Source organism: Pipistrellus hanaki (genome assembly GCF_964339955.1).
Source record: "Pipistrellus hanaki genome assembly, chromosome: 11".
In the NCBI taxonomy this organism is placed as follows: Eukaryota; Metazoa; Chordata; class Mammalia; order Chiroptera; family Vespertilionidae; genus Pipistrellus; species Pipistrellus hanaki.
Window position 1 is genome coordinate 4872652 of NC_140513.1, and position 15913 is coordinate 4888564.

General features: G+C 59.5%; 1 protein-coding gene and 1 long non-coding RNA gene across 6 annotated transcripts in view; one reads left to right on the top strand and one right to left on the bottom strand.

The window, feature by feature from the left end:
- The window catches only part of LOC311629888, a 9889-nt gene extending 6237 nt beyond the window's left edge, over positions 1 to 3652 (bottom strand). Inside the window, exon 1 of one of the 2 annotated variants that reach the window (XR_014796283.1) lies at positions 1430 to 3652. This is a non-coding gene — a long non-coding RNA (uncharacterized lncRNA). Of the gene's footprint in view, positions 1 to 1118; positions 1212 to 1429 lie in introns of those variants that run through there. The other variant, XR_014796284.1, reaches the window with a different exon arrangement.
- Positions 1 to 14563, top strand: part of SH2D3C (SH2 domain containing 3C) — a 29054-nt gene extending 14491 nt beyond the window's left edge. For 2 of the 4 annotated variants that reach the window (XM_084898340.1, XM_084898341.1), the window contains 9 exons: positions 3672 to 3800; positions 5329 to 5783; positions 6919 to 7043; positions 8628 to 9151; positions 10550 to 10665; positions 11063 to 11234; positions 11952 to 12063; positions 12404 to 12610; positions 13976 to 14563. In XM_084898340.1, coding sequence (XP_084754466.1) covers positions 3672 to 3800; positions 5329 to 5783; positions 6919 to 7043; positions 8628 to 9151; positions 10550 to 10665; positions 11063 to 11234; positions 11952 to 12063; positions 12404 to 12610; positions 13976 to 14151 — 2016 coding nt within the window. In that variant the 3' untranslated portion in view covers positions 14152 to 14563. Of the gene's footprint in view, positions 1 to 1065; positions 1201 to 3671; positions 3801 to 5328; positions 5784 to 6918; positions 7044 to 8627; positions 9152 to 10549; positions 10666 to 11062; positions 11235 to 11951; positions 12064 to 12403; positions 12611 to 13975 lie in introns of those variants that run through there. The other 2 variants (XM_084898342.1, XM_084898343.1) reach the window with 2 other exon arrangements.
- The last annotated feature ends 1350 nt before the right edge of the window (positions 14564 to 15913 follow it).

Genomic DNA, 15913 nt, shown 5'->3' on the forward strand with positions numbered 1-15913 from the left:
CAGAGGGGATGTGAGCTTTAAGCCTCAGACGAGGGTGGAATCCATAGTGTTCAAAGCCTGTCTCTGCCCCGAGCTCCTCAGCTTGCAGGACCCGGGTTCCCAGGCCAGGAAGTGGTACTTCCTCTAAGGCAGGAGTTCTAGCGATCCCAGGCCGCACGGCTCCGAGTGCCACACGCAGAGCCGCAGATGTGTTCACGGAAACACCCAAACACAGCGGAGGCCCGGAGAGCTGGGCCTGGGGCCACCTGCCTGAGGTCACACCGCCGGTCAAAAGGATGTGAACCCCAGGAATGACTCCCTTTGCACCGAAGGCCCTATAATTCCGGGACAAAAAGTCCGGATCCTGACGCTAAGATTGAAAATAATAGGATGCATCTATCGAGTACTTCCTTTAGGCCTGGCCAGTGCTCACAAGAGTTCTGTGGGGTCAGCACAGGCGTGTTTTGCAGATGAATACATCTGGGCTCCAGGAGAAGGGACTGGTGGGCTGGAGGCTGGGACACAGCTAGCTGAACCCAGGGGGTGCCCTAACCATTGGGCATCACTGGCTCTCTGCACCCCAGCGGCTGCTGTCAGCTGACTGTCCTGTGATTCTCAGCGGGAGTCCTTGACTCCAAATCAGAGACGAAGTCCTGGGCTCCAGGAGATTTTCTGAGGCCACAAAGGATTCCGTTAACCGCATAGAGGAATTTTTTCCAGCTTTGGAAAGGATTTAACGCAAAGTCCCTGCCTGCTCTGGGTCGGTGAGGGGTGCAGCGAGTGGGAGAGGCAGGAGCCCCCGCCGGCCCAGTGGTCCCCACCCCATCGCACCCCATCCCACTCTCCCTGGTGATGTCAGGTCCTCGGCTGCGCATCCCCTGCTCCCGGCAGCCTGGGCGCGCGGGGCTGGAGCGCGCGGGGGCGAGGGGGGTGCGAGGGGCGGGCGGAGGGAGGAACAATGGCCCCCTCCCCTCCCGGGCCGGCCGGAGGGTGGGGTCTCCCCGCCCCGCCTCCCTGCTCCTCCCCCGACAAGCGATGAGGTAATCGCGCCGGGAGAAGCGGCTCCGCGGTGCCCGGCCGGCCAGTCCCGCGCCCCGGCCCCTGCCCCGCGGCCGCCGCCCCCGCCCGGCCGGCCGCACCATGACGGAGCGCTGCAGCCTGTGGAGCGCGCTGTCGGCCGCCGCCTGCTGCTTCTACCGCGGCTCCTTCGTGCAGGTGCAGGTGAGGGGCCGGCGGGGACCCTCTCCGGCCGGGGCCGGGGCTGCGGGCTGCGGGAGGGCGGCCACCCCGCGGCACCGCCGGGCGCTCCTGGGTGAGGGTCCCGCTGCCGCTCCCGGGACTCAGGACTGGGGGCGCCGCGGTCCCGGTCCTGCCTCCGCCGGAGGGAGCCGGCTGGGGCGCTGGGGTCAGGAGTTGGGGTCTCGTTGTCCTGGGGTCCTGCAGCGCGCACCCCGGCCCCTGAGGCTGACGGGGCAGCCCGGCTCCCCATTGTACCGGGCGCCGCTGGGCTGGGGTCCGGAGGCGCCGGAGGAGAGGGGCGGGAGGCGGAGAGGATGCCGCGGGGCCGGGGCCGGGGCCGGGGCGCCCGCCGCCCTCCCGCGCTCCCTCGGGCTGGGCCGGGGCGCGCTCCGGGCGCGGGGCTCTCCGCTCCGCCGGCCGGGCAGTGCCGGACCCGCCGCGGCGGGGGAAGGGTTAAACGGAAGGGGGTGGAGGGGAGGACCCGGACCCCGCCTCTCTGCGGAGCATCCTCCGGGATGGCTCTGCTGGGGTGAGGAGACCCGAGCAACCAGGAAGGCCGTGGGGGCGCCGGCTGGCGGGGAGAGGCTCTGGCCCGGGGTCCGGGTGCCTTTGCCTCCCGGGCCCCGGGGGACGCCGGGCGCAGCACCTCTGCGCTCCCCGGGCTCACACACGCTCCGAGCAGCATCCCGGCGCCGGCCAATCGGGCGCGCGCAGGCCGGGAGGCGGTGAGATCATCTCCAGCCAATGGCAGCGCGCTGAGCGCCGGGGATGCTGCATTCGCGCCCAGCCCTCCCCCGCCCGCCCGGGAGCCTGCGACCCCCGGGGTCGAGGTTGAGGTGGAGGGCACAGGACCTGAGGGTCCCCCCCTTCGGGAGTGTGGGAGGTCCCCCCAGGTTCTCCCAGACTGGGTGATGGCTGGGAAAGTGGAGCCCAGGCTTCCACCCCCATTGACTGAGGAGGCTACTCGGGCCCAGAGAGGGAAAGGAACTGGCTCAAGGTCACACTGAGGCAGGCAGGGTCTTGGCCAGGGTCTGTAGCTCACAGCCCCCTCCCCTTCTCTGCCCCATGCTCCTCCTGCTCCAGGTGCGGTGCTGGGGCAAGTTCTCAGGGGCTTGCTCTTTGTCAAGGAGAAGGGCCCCACGAGGCCTGAGTCCCCTTCCCTCCTCAGGGTGTGGTATAAGGAGCGGTGCTCCTGGGGAGACGGTCACGGGGCCAAAGTCAGGCCCTTCCGTGCCACCCTCACCTGACCTGCATCTGGCTGGTTCTGGGCTAGATCTATCCGCCCTGCAGCAGTCACTGTGGGCACCTGGAGTGGGGAGAGGAAGAGGAAGCCATGTCACATGTCCTCACAGTGAGGGGGACAGCCACAGTGCTCTGGGGCAGCAGTCACCAACCGGCGGTCAATGAGGTCAGTGAAGTCCAAAAGGTTGGCGACCGCTGCTCTGGAGTATTGTCTCCTCTCATCTTCGCAACTTGGTGAGGCGGATTCTATCAGCATCCCCACCAAACGAGGCCCGGAGAACCCCATGGCACAGCGAGGACTGAGCTGGGCTCTGTGTGTGTTTGTGGGGTGCCCCTGACAGCACGGGCTCCCTCCCACGGCCCTGAGGTCTCCTAGCCCAGTCACCGTAGCCACGAAACCAGAAATGTCCCCCTTCGGGCAGGTGGGAGCGGGGAGTCCTGGGCACGATCTCCAGTGAGTGACCTTGGGCTTCCCTGCTGGGCTGCGGTTTCCCCATCTGGCAAGAACGGCTTGAGATGGCAAGGGAGAGGGGGCCTTGGGAACCCTAAAGGACCACACAGATACATGGGAGGGGCCCTCGGTTCCCCTATGTACAGCTGCCTCTTTTTCCATTCTACTGTAACCCACCATCCAGAATGTTCTTTGTCCACCCAGCCCTGTTTTGGTCCATGCCTTTGCCAGGGTACCTGCTGCCTGACCTCTCAGATCTGTCCTTAGAACTCTTCTCTCCCCACTTCCACATCCGGTGGGCTGTCCTGGGTGCATCACGAGTGTTTCGTTGTTGCCATCTCGGCCACGAAGGCTTCCGAGACCACTCACCTCGCTAGGCTTCACCTTCCCTCGGAAAGCCTGCGCGCTCCGTGCCGCTGTCCAGCGCCGTGGTGCTGACCGCAGCCTACGCACGTGCCCCGCTGGCTTTCCCTCTCCTCGTAGGCGGCGGGCTTGAGGACGTGGCCTGGGCTGTTGATGCCTCGCTTACTCACCCGTGGCACATGGTACAGGGCATGCAACGCAGTAGGCGCGGTTCGGTGGAACTAGCTGATTTCTTTACTTCTGCCGGGATGGGGACTCCTGGGTGAGGGCCTGGCTGGCCCCTGTGCCTGAGTGTTCCCGGGTCCCAGGCTGAAAGGAGTTCCCCCGGTGTGGGACTGGGAGGGGAAGGAGAAGCAGGGCTTCGGATCGGTTACTCATTCTTGCCGTCTCCGCCCAGTTTTCCAAGGAGAAGTACATCCTGGACTCGTCGCCTGAGAAGCTGCACAAGGAGCTGGAGGAAGAGCTCAAACTCAGCAGCACAGACCTCCGCAGCCACGCCTGGTACCATGGCCGCATCCCCCGGGAGGTGAGCGGGCTCTGAGCCGGGGCCGGGTTTCTAGACCCGTACACACACACACACACACAGAGAGAGACACACACACACACACAGACACACACACACACAGACACACACACACACACACACAGACACAGACACACACACACACACAGACACACACACACACATGCTGCCTGACCAGCCCCAGCCCAGAGAGGCTCTGGCTTAGTGCGTGGTGGGGTCCATCCCAGGGGACTGACTGCTGGGATGAGGTCTAACTATGCCATTTCCTGGCTGTGCAACCCTGAACAAGTCACTTGACCTCTCTGAGCCCGAGTTTCTTCATCTATAAAATGGAGGATAATAACAGGACTTAGCTCAAAGGAATGTTGTGAGAATTGGATGAAATAATCCAGGTGAAGTGCTTAACAGGATGTCTGACATGCAGCGAGCTCGATGAACATTGTCCTTTGTTGTTGTTATGACTTGTTTTTTAATGTTTTGTTATGTGGTCTGTACATCAACCTCCTACGCGTTTGGTTAGCAAGTATCAGTCCTGGGGCCACTCAGTTTTGGCAAAGCTGAGCTTCTGGGCCAGCAGTCGCCTACTGGTGGTCTGCAGACCACTGGTGGTCCGTGAGGTCCGAAAGGTTGGCGACCGCTGTTCTAGGCTGAGGCTCAGACTGGAGCTGATAGTCTTGTTTCCTCTTTCCTTCGAACTGTAAATCTTTGTCAAGAATCAACTCTGCCAGGCCCTGTGCTGGGCTCCAAAGAGGCAGAGGACACAGCAGGGCTGGTAGTCCGGGGTAGGCACCGACAGGAGGCAGTCAGAGCCCAGTGGGAGAAGTGCAAGAATGAAGAGCCCAGTGGGGATTGTGGGTGAGCCCTGAGGAGGGCACTGAGGGGCAGGGCCATTGTGAGGTGAATAGGAGTTCGCCAGGTGGGCAGGGTGGGCAGGAGGGTCCAGGCAGAGAAAGCAGTGGGAGGGTGCCCAGAGATATGCCAGGGCACGGGCTGTTTGGAGGATCGAGGATTGGGAGTTCACTCTGCCCAGCGTGAGCCCTAGGAGGAGCAGATCTGAGACCGGAGTTCCCCAGACCCCCTGTTCCTGGGACTTCATCCCAGGGTTTCATGTCCTGCCCCTGTGCCCCTGTCCCCAGTAGCCCCCTCTGCATCCACGTCATTGTGTGCCCCTCCCAAGATTCAGATATCTCTGTTCACTGTGCTCCCAAGACCCCAGGTCTGACCCTCTCCCCCCTGCCCTGCCCGCCTGCCCCTGATCGTCTGAAACTGCCCGCCTGCCCCTGACCACCTGACCCTGCCCGCCTGCCCCTGACCACCTGACCCTGCCCACCTGACCCTGACCGCCTGACCCTGCCCACCTGCCCCTGCCAGCCTGCCCCTGCCCACCTGACCCTGTCCGCCTGCCCCTGCCCGCCTGCCCCTGCCAGCCTGCCCCTGCCCGCCTGCCCCTGTCTGCCTGACCCTGACCGCCTGACCCTTCCCGCCTGACCCTGACCGCCTGACCCTGACCGCCTGACCCTCCACCCTGCAGGTGTCGGAGACCCTGGTGCAGCGCAACGGCGACTTTCTCATCCGGGACTCGCTCACCAGCCTGGGCGACTACGTGCTCACGTGCCGCTGGCGCAACCAGGCCTTGCACTTCAAGATCAACAAGGTGGTGGTGAAGGCGGGCGAGAGCTACACCCACATCCAGTACCTGTTCGAGCAGGAGAGCTTCGACCACGTGCCCGCCCTGGTGCGCTACCACGTGGGCAGCCGCAAGGCCGTGTCGGAGCAGAGCGGCGCCATCATCTACTGCCCCGTGAACCGCACCTTCCCGCTGCGCTACCTGGAGGCCTGCTACGGCCTGGGCCAGGGCGCGGGCAAGGCGGCCGGCCCCGCCAGCCCCGCCGGCCCCAAGGGCGGCCACATGAAGCGGCGCAGCGTCACCATGACCGACGGGCTCACCGCCGACAAGGTCACCCGCGGCGACGGCTGCCCCACCAGGTAGGCCAGGACCCTCATTCTGCCTCAGTCTCCCCATTGGTCAATGGGCTTGTCTGTAATGAGCGCGCTGGGGAGAGAGGGCAGGCCGGGCACCCTGACCTGGGGAGTGACTGCCCTGAGCCTCAGTGTGCAGGAGCCCGGAGGAAAATCGGTCTGGTCCCTACCCCTGGTTCTACCCCCTACACCTCCCTCCCCTCCCCACTGACCTCTCCTGCCCCACCTCCACCTCCCCTCTTATTCCCCTCCCTTCCCGCCTACCCCTCCCGCCCCTCCAGCTATGCCAAGGCAGGCATCAGAGTGGAGGGCTTCGCTGTGTGCAAACCACCCCACAGGGAATGGGATCTTGATGAGACGGGGTTGCCTCTGGGGCTGGTGAGACCAGGCCTGGTCCCAGGAGAAGCCACAGCAGCGAGCCATTCCCGGGCCTCCTGGGCACCTCCCTGCCCCGTATCTTCAACTCCCGGCCCCCTGTGTGGTGGCTGCTGTCTGTCCCCCATTGGGTGGTGAGGAAACAGGCCCAGAGAGGGAGCAGCTCGCCAGCGAGTGCTAAGACAGATCCAAACCCAGGCCTGCGGACCCCGCCGGTGCTCCTCATCCCTGCGGCTCCCCTGGATGTGCAGAGACCAGCTGTTCTGAGCCACGGGCACTTGGCTGGATCTCGTCTCCCTGGGCCGGGCAGGGCTGGGCTGGGCCGGGCTGGGCCGGGTGCTGCCGGCCAAGGAATTGATGGTTGGATACCCTGCGGCGGCAGCCACTTGGCCTGTGGTTTGGATGCAGGGACTGTAATGGTGCCAAGAGCCACAGGCCGTGTTTGCCCAGGCATCCGGCGCCGTGTGAAAGGAGGGCCCAGCGGGCGGCCTGACTCCCTTGGGCTTCTCATGCTTCCCTCTAGCCCCATCCCCCGAGCTGGGGGCACGGTCCCCAGGAAAGAGAGCGTGTGTGCAGGCTGTGGCCTGCGGCAGCCTTCCTCCTCCGGTTGTTTTTGAACCTGCTCCCTGGGAGGTTGGACTCGGTAATCTCCACGCCTTCTCTGCCTCTGACGTTCAGTAGTTCTGGGATGGGAGCGGAGGTGGGTCCTGAGGTTGGCCGAGGTCCCGAACTGGGCTCTCTGTTCACGAAGGTGTCTGCCCCACAGCACATCCCTGCCCCACCCCCGGGAGTCCATCCGCAGCTGTGCGCTCAGCATGGACCAGATCCCAGACCTGCACTCGCCCATGCCCCCCATCTCCGAGAGCCCCAGCTCCCCCGCCTACAGCACCGGTAAGGCCCGCGGCCGGCACAGGGGCAAGTGGGGGGATCTGGTGGCCATGAGTTTGTGCGTGCACATGCTTTTGATGAGTTCTGTTACTGTGTGTGATTATGTGTGCTTCTGCCTCTTTTCTGAGAGCAAGGCCCTGAAAAATGTACACTAAGAACCTGCCAGCAGAGCTATTTTTAAAAATATATTTGCTGACTTCATGCCGGGACCGGTTTGGCTCAATGGATAGAGCGTCGGCTTGGGGACTGAAGGGTCCCGGGTTCGATTCCGGTCAAGGGCATGTACCTTGGTTGCGGGCATATCCCCAGTAGGGGGTGTGCAAGAGGCAGCTGATCGATGACTCTCTCTCATCAATGTTTCTAACTCTCTATCTCTCTCCCTTCCTCTCTGTATAAAAATCAATAAAATATATTTTAAAAATATATATATATATTTGCTGACTTCAGAGAGGGAGAGAGATAGAAACATCAATGATGAGAGAGAATCATCAATCGGCTACCTCCTGCACACCCCCAACTGAAGATCCAGCCCACAAACCAGGCATGTGCCCTTGGCCGGAATCGAACCTGGGACGCTTCAGTCCACAGGCTGACGTTCTATCTTCTGAGCCAAACCGACTAGAGCTCTGGCAGAGCTGTTGATGGTGACTTACGAACGGATCCACGGCTTGCTCATTGCAAGTCTGAGTCCCCAAACACGGACCAGAAACTTTGTCATAACTATCCCCCTTCAAATCAACATGCCTGAGTGTGCAAGTTAAAACCCCTTGTCAGAAATTATCAATTGGACAATTTCTAAGCAACATGGTGGACTCAAGGACCCAGGAGCCAGGTTTTACCCAGCTCTCCCACTCGCCGGCTGGGTGACCTTGCACAGGTCAGCTCACCTCTCTGAGCCTCGGTTTTCTCATCTGCAGAACGAGGACCATAAAAGTACTTACTCCTCAGGGTCCTGAGAAGGTTAAATGGACCCATGTGCCAAGAAGGGCTCAATTAGCATCTCTCTCTCTCTCTCTTTCTCTCTCTCTCTCTCTCTTTTTATATATATTTTATTGAGTTTTTACAGAGAGGAAGAGAGAGGGATAAAAAGCTGCCTCCTGCACACCCCCTACTGGGGATGTGCCCACAACCAAGTTACATGCCCTTGACCGGAATCAGACCTGGGACCCTTCAGTCAGCAGGCCGATGCTCTATCCACTGAGCCAAACTGGTTTCGGCATCATCACCTCTCATTTTGATGGTGGTTTTACTGTTGTTGACCAGAGTATCTCCAACATATCGCCACACGAACTCACTAAGTCATTATTCCTAATCCATCGAGAAATAATTCCGGGTGGCACCCTGGACCCCAGCAAGTGCTTAGCTTCCCCGGGTCCCTGGAAGCTCCTGCTTCCCCCAGGCTGCAGCGCTCAGGGCGGCGTGTGCAGACTCCGGGGCAGGGATTGCCAGGCCTCGCTGAGGGGGCTGCCGGCCTGGAAAACGGGGTGTCAGCTCTAGGGGAGGTGGAGGCTGGCCTCCGGGAAGGAGGTGGGGGAAGCGCCCTGGGTGGAGCCAGGGTAACCGTCCTCTCCCTCTCTCTCCCCGCAGTGACCCGTGCTCACGCCGCACCCCCAGCCCCCGCCGCCCCAGTGCTGCCCGCCTCCCCGGTCACCCGCCGCTCCAGTGAACCCCAGCTGTGCCCCGGAAGTGCCCCGAAGCCCCCCGGAGAGCTGGACAAGGGCCCTCACGCCAGTCCCTCCCACACCCTCGGCAAAGCCTCCCCATCCCCGTCGCTCAGCAGCTACAGTGACCCGGACTCCGGCCATTACTGCCAGCTGCAGCCTCCCGTCCGCGGCAGCCGCGAGTGGGCAGCAGCCGAGGCCTCCGGCCGGCAGGCCAAGAGCCAGGGAGAGCGGCTGAAGGAACTGTCAGAGAACGGGGCCCCCGACGGGGCCTTCACAGTCCCCATCATAGAAGCCACCTCTTCCTTCAACCCGGCCACCTTCCAGTCACAGCTCATCCCCAAGGACAACCGGCCGCTGGAGGTGGGCCTCCTGCGCAAGGTCAAGGAGCTGCTGGCCGAGGTGGACGCCCGGACACTGGCTCAGCACGTCACCAAGGTTGACTGCCTGGTAGGTGCCCGGCGCACCCTGGGACGGGAGCAGCCCCCCAGCCCCGGGCTTTAGGGCTGGGACCAGGGTGGTGAGGAGCTGGCCCCTAAATTCCCCAAATAGAGCCAGTGGGCCTGGGTTCTGGCTTCATGGCTGCCCTTTACTTGCTGTGTGACTCTGGGCCCATCACTTTGCCTCTCTGGGCCTCCATTTCCCCTTTTATAAAAAGTTGACCTGGCCTGTGTGGCTCAGTTGGCTGGGTGTCATTCCGTGCACCGAGGGGTTGCAGGTTTGAAGGTTTGATTCCTGGTCAGGGCACTGCCCAGGTTTCGTGTTTGGTCCCCGATGGGGGGGGCGTGAAGGAGGCAGCTGATCGATGGCTCACTCTCACATGGATGCTTCTCTCTCCCTCCTCTCCCTTCCTCTCTCTCTTAAAAACAAACAATAGAAATGTTTAAAAAACATTTATAGCCGAGACCGGTTTGGCTCAATGGATAGAGCGTCGGCTTGGGGACTGAAGGTCCCGGGTTCGATTCCGGTCAAGGGCCATGTACCTTGGTTGCGGGCACATCCCCAGTAGGGGGTGTGCAAGAGGCAGCTGGTCGATGACTCTCTCTCATCGATGTTTCTAACTCTCTATCTCTCTCCCTTCCTCTCTAAAAAATCAAAAAAATATATTTAAAAAAATTTATAGAGACTTTTAAAAAGCAAAAAGCAAGATATTGCTTCCTCCAGATGTCAGCTTGGCATTGGGACGGGGCGGCCTGAAACCCGGCGGTGTCTGACCTCCTGGGCGCTGTCTGAGTCCGGCTGAAGTCCGGGCTGGGCCAGGGAATGTAAATGACCCAATTCCCGCCCCACAGCCCTGTGGACAAATAACCAAACTCAGCACCTGGCCCAGACACGGTCAAAGAAAGCCAGTGTTTGCTCTAGGTGAGCCTTTGCTCCTCTCAGAATCCCAACCACCTCTGCACCTCGTTTTCGCCCTCTGAGGTTTGGGGTGCACCAATTACTTGGTGGCACTGGTCCCCAAGCTCAGGAAACAGGAAGAGAGATGGCAGGGATGTTCTGGGAAGAGCACTAAAGTGTGAAGGGAGCAGCCCCGGGTCCTAGACCCTGTGCGCCATCGGACTGGCCCTCTCCCCTCGGGACTCAGGTTGGCCTTTGGAATAAGGCAGTCCTGCTCCTTACCCTTAGCCGAGTATTTACAGCCACCTCTGGGTCTTTTCCCTTTTCCCCCTCATTTCGCAGGTGAGGAAAAGGAGGCTCATGTGCTCCCCAGCAGCGGGTTAGCCATGGAGCTGGAATCCAAATCCGGCCTCCCAGCCAGGCCGCCCTCCCAGATAAAGCTTTCTGACTCCCAGATGGCTGGGGCCAGCCCAGACAGGAAATTAATCAGCCCTCTGGGCGTCCTTGCAGGTTGCTAGGATACTGGGCGTTACCAAGGAGATGCAGACCCTAATGGGAGTCCGCTGGGGCATGGAGCTGCTCACGCTCCCCCATGGCCGGCAGCTACGACAGGACCTGCTGGAAAGGTAAGGGAGCACGCCCCCACCCCGCCTTCTGCTTTGGCCAGCTGGCCAATCACAGGCTCAGCCTGGCTCCCAGGCCTCTGGCCACGCCCCCTATCTCGCTGACCAAGTGCAGCTTGTCATTCTTCTGCTCCAGGCAATCCCGGTTTCCCCAAGGCCCAGTCCTGTAGGGATTCACCTCTGCATCCTCCTGACCAATCCTAGTCCATGAATCTCTGCTCCGCCCACCAGCTCTCTCGCCCCCTAACCTCGTGGACTCGACCCCCTCCCAGTTTGGGCTCTGCTCTCCACCCACTGGGGGCCTCACCCCTGGCAGTGGCAGGGACCCTCCCCGCCCCCTGGGCCCCGGGCCACGCCCCCTGGACCCGGGCCCCGCCCCCTGACCTGGCCTCTGCCGCAGGTTCCACACCATGTCCATCATGCTGGCGGTGGACATCCTGGGCTGCACGGGCTCAGCGGAGGAGCGGGCCGCGCTTCTGCACAAGACCATCCAGCTGGCGGCGGAGCTCCGGGGCACCATGGGCAACATGTTCAGCTTCGCCGCGGTCATGGGCGCCCTGGATATGGCCCAGGTGCGAGGGGCCCTGCGGAGCGGCTCAGGCTGCGTTCCTTCGGGGTGGCCGTGCAGTGACCCCAGGAGAACTCGGCAGCACTGGGGAAGGGGCCCCCGGAAGAGCGGGGTCCTCTAAGCGCTGACCTGTTCCGACACCAGGTCTTTCTCTTCTCTGGGCCTCAGTCTCCCACCGGTAGAATACAGGGTGCATACAGGAGTCTAAGGAATAAATGTGGAATGGCTGTCACTCAGTGAGCACTTACTGTGTGCGGGGTGCTGGGGCCACACTAAATACTTGACAGAACAATCTCATGGGGTAAATGTCTGTTGTCCCTGTCTTACTGATGGAGAAACTGAGGCAGAGCAGTGCTTGCCTGAAGTCACATAGCCAGAGGCTGAAAAAAATTGGGATTAGAACCAGGTCTGTCTGAATTTCATAGCCCAAACCTCACCCACACTACGCTTCCTCTTGAATGCCTGGTAAATAGCAACAATGGGGTCCTACAGGCAGTGTTCCACTCCCAGCTCTACCACTTAGTTTTGGAATGGCCTCGGGCAAGTCATTCCTTTCTCTGAGCCTTAGTTTCCCCATCTGTAAAATGGGTTGGAGGGGGGGGGGGCTTCATGAGGACTTAGCACCGCCCCTGACCCATGAATGGTGATCCTCAACCGCACATCGGGGCACCCACTCAGCCGGCCGCTCTCCTGGCCGGCCGCTCACACTCTGTCTCCCCAGATCGCCCGGCTGGAGCAGACATGGATGACCCTGCGACAGCGACACACCGAGGGTGCCATCCTCTACGAGAAGAAGCTCAAGCCGTTTCTCAAGAGCCTCAATGAGGGCAAAGGTACCTCCCCTGCCGCTGTGTGACCCTGCACGGGTTCCAGCCCTCTCTGGGCCAGGCGAGACGTTCCCGGTGAGGAGGATGGTGAGAGCGTGGCTGAGCTCCGGGCGAGCTGTGCTGGCAGCTGTGTCAGCCGGCCAGGTGTGGGCCTTGCGGCCAGGCCGAGGGTGCCATAGATGTAGTTGAAAGAATCGGAAAGGAAAGGTCTGTCCAGGAGTCAGGAGCCCTGGGGGTTTGCTGGGACCTCGGGCAGGCCCCACCCTTTCCCCTCCTGTGTCTGTTGTGGGGCTGCAGTGGGCAGGCGGCCTCCAGAGTCTAAGAGCCGCTGTCTCCCTCCTGGCAGAAGGCCCGCCACTGAGCAGCACCACGTTTCCTCACGTGCTGCCGCTCATCACTCTGCTCGAGTGCGACGCGACCCCGGCCGAGGGCCCCGAGCCCTGGGGCAGCACGGAGCACGGGGTGGAGGTGGTGCTGGCGCACCTGGAGGCGGCCCGCACGGTGGCGCACCACGGCGGCCTGTACCACACCAACGCCGAGGCCAAGCTGCAGGGTGAGTCCTTCGGGCTGGGCCTCCTCCTCGCCTTGCCTCTCCCCTTCCCTCCCAATGTTTGTTCTCCTTTCTCCACCCCTTTCCTTCCCTGTCTGACTCATTTTCTCATCCCTTTTCTTGCTCACTCATCATTTCAGCAAGCAATTGTTAGTGGCAGGCACCAGGTAGACACAGATGATTCGAAGAGCATCAGAGCTGTATGTCTTAGCTTCTCTGAGCCTCAGTTTTCTCATCTGCGAAGTGGGTGTTCTAGCAGGCCTACTTTACAAGGCAGTTTGCACAGAGCTATGCCCGGGGGCCTGGGGCTGAGACAGACCTGCCCTGCCTGCCAGGAGCGCTTAGCCCAGGCGAAAGGGAGAAATCTCACTGAGACCGGTTTGGCTCAATGGATAGAGCGTCGGCTTGGGAACCAAAGGGTCCCGGGTTCGATTCCGGTCAAGGGCATGTACCTTGGTTGCGGGCATATCCCCAGTAGGGGGTGTGCAAGAGGCAGCTGATCGATGACTCTCATCGATGTTTCTAGCTCTCTATCTCTCTCCCTTCCTCTCTGAACAAAATCAATAAAATATATTAAAAAAAAAAAAAAAAAGGGAGAAATCTCACAAAAGGTGCAGAGAAAGTGGCTTCAAATAATCCATCTTTTACTGCCTTAGGCATTATTTAGTCATACAAGTTTACTATAAACAAATTGCAAATCAAAGCTGAGCAAAAACAGGTGAAAAAAGTCACCACCATTACCCAGAGCTGAATGCTGTGAGCATTCCCCTGCAAGTCTTTCCTTCTTCTTCTTCAGAAAGAAGAAAGCAACCACACGTTTTTTGCATTGACTTACAAAATCTATATACTTTTCTTAGGAAAAATTTGGAACTTACAGAAAAACACGAAAAAGAAAAGACAAAGCACTCAGCCCCCACCATTAACATTAATATTTTATCTTCCAGTCATTTAAAAATTACATGTTGTAAATAGTAGGGCAAAGACTAGGTACTAAACTGTGAGGCCATGTCCATCAATAAATCTTGCTGAGCCCTAACCGGTTTGGCTCAGTGGATAGAGCGTCGGCCTGCGGACTCAAGGGTCCCGGGTTCAATTCCGGTCAAGGGCATGTACCTTAGTTGTGGGCACATCCACAGTTCGGAGTTTGCAGGAGGCAGCTGATCAATGTTTCTCTCTCATCTTGCCTTGCTCTCTATCCCTCTCCCTTCCTCTCTGTGAAAAATCAATAAAATATATTTTTAAAAAATTAAAATAAATAAACCTGCTGAATCCCTGGCAGAGCTGGGGGAGGTGTCCCTTGGGGGGCCCTGAGGGATGTGGCGGCTCCCAGCTGGGTGGCGGTCCCTGACGCCTGTGCCCCGCCTGCAGGGCTCCAGGCGCGGCCCGAGCTCCTGGAGGTGTTCAGCACGGAGTTCCAGATGCGCCTCCTCTGGGGCAGCCAGGGCGCCAGCAGCAGCCAGGCCCGGCGCTACGAGAAGTTTGACAAGGTCCTCACCGCCCTGTCCCACAAACTGGAGCCTGCCGTCCGCTCCAGCGAGCTGTGACCCCCGTGGACCCTTCCCCTCGGCAGCTGCGGGCAGCATGCGGGACAGAGGGGCACAGACCTTCCTCCAGAGCACCCCAGGGACACTGTGACCAGCCCGAGAATGTTCCGGACTCCGCCGCGATCTCCCTCCCGCTCCCAGGGTTCTGCGTGGATTCTGGGCTCTGTCCCACGCCTGCCACGTGCTCGCCACAGCTCCCTTCAGGAAGAACCAGGACCCGTTCCCCCCTCCAGCTCTGCCTCTCCCCTCCTGCTGAGGGGCCCCGGGTTTGAGCCATGGGGACTCCTCACGCCTGCCCCCTCTCCTCCAGGGACCCCAAGGCCTCCATCTGCTGTAAATACGTCCCGGTCTGTAAATAGATGTACAGAAGCCATGCTCTTTCTTTCATATAATAAACTTTTATGTCTCTTTTTTCTGTCTCTCAGGAGGCCCTGAGGTGGAAGGGAGCAGCTTTTCTCAGGTGAAAGGGGAAAAAGCCATTTCACAAATATTTAGCACCTGGGACATCCCAGATTGTACCAGGAGCCAGAGTTACTGCTGACGCTGAACCCCAGGCCCTGCCCGGGAGGAGGTCACAGCCAGTGGGGGAGATAAACAGCCAATTTCAACAGCGGGAGGAATACTGACCTGGCCCCCTCCTCCTCCACTCCCTGCCCCGGGAGCCATAGCAAAGGTGCCCACCAATGCACACGAAGGATCCGGATGTTTGGGAGGGGAGGGCTTTCTGGGAAACTGAGACTGTGACCTGAGGGCTCTCTCTCCTCAATGATGGGAACTACTAAGTTTCAGGCTTTGAAACGTGGCTCAGAAGCGGTGTGCGTGTGCAGAGTGGGGTGGATAATCTTTGAAGAGGGACATGGACACGGTCGTCTTGATCCCACAGGTGGAGGGGTAGACCCTGTGGGCCAGGCAGAGCCCAGGCAGGATGGAAGTCTGGGGAGCCCAACCCCTGGGTGTGAAACATCTGGGGTCCTTTCTGTTCTGAATCCTAACTGAGGGGCTGGGTAACACAGGGCATGAGATCGTTGGCGGCAGCCAGACGCGGGTTCAGTTCTATTGTTTACTAGCTGAGTAACCATGGATATCAGGCTTAACCTCTCGGGTTCCCATTTCTACCTCAAAAAAAAAAAAAAATGAGGACAATGACAATTAATCTCTTAGGATTGCTATGGAAGCATTTAGTGCATAGTAGTTGCTAGGTAAGGAACCACTATGTTTTATACATGATGGATTGTCAATGATCATTTATTGATTAAGCCAAAACACTTTATGGGCCAGTACCTCATTGAAATATCACCATTTTTCCGTATGATGGGTAATGTTATCATAGAGGATATATAAGGTAACTAATACTGACACACAGAAGGTGCTCACCAATAGCTATTCGTATTCTTAAACACGGAAGGCCCAGCTTGTAGTGGTTCAGTGGTTGAGCATCGACCTATGAACCAAGAGGTCACAGTTTGATTCCCAGGTTGTGGGCTCCATCCCCAATATGGGGCTTGCAGGAGGCAGCTGATCAATAATTCTCATCATTGATGTTTTTATCTCTCCTCTCCTTTCTGCAATCAATAAAAACATATTTTTAAAGCATAAAAAAGGCGCTTTACAAGGTGTAAGGTGCTGCACACACAAGTTTTCTCTACAGTTGTTACATTACCCTTGTGGTCATAATTCCTTATTATTTTGTTGGGACTTCTATGTTCCCCGAGTTACCATGGTTATGGAAACGCGGCCCTCCGTCCCGAGTTGAACAGTTCGC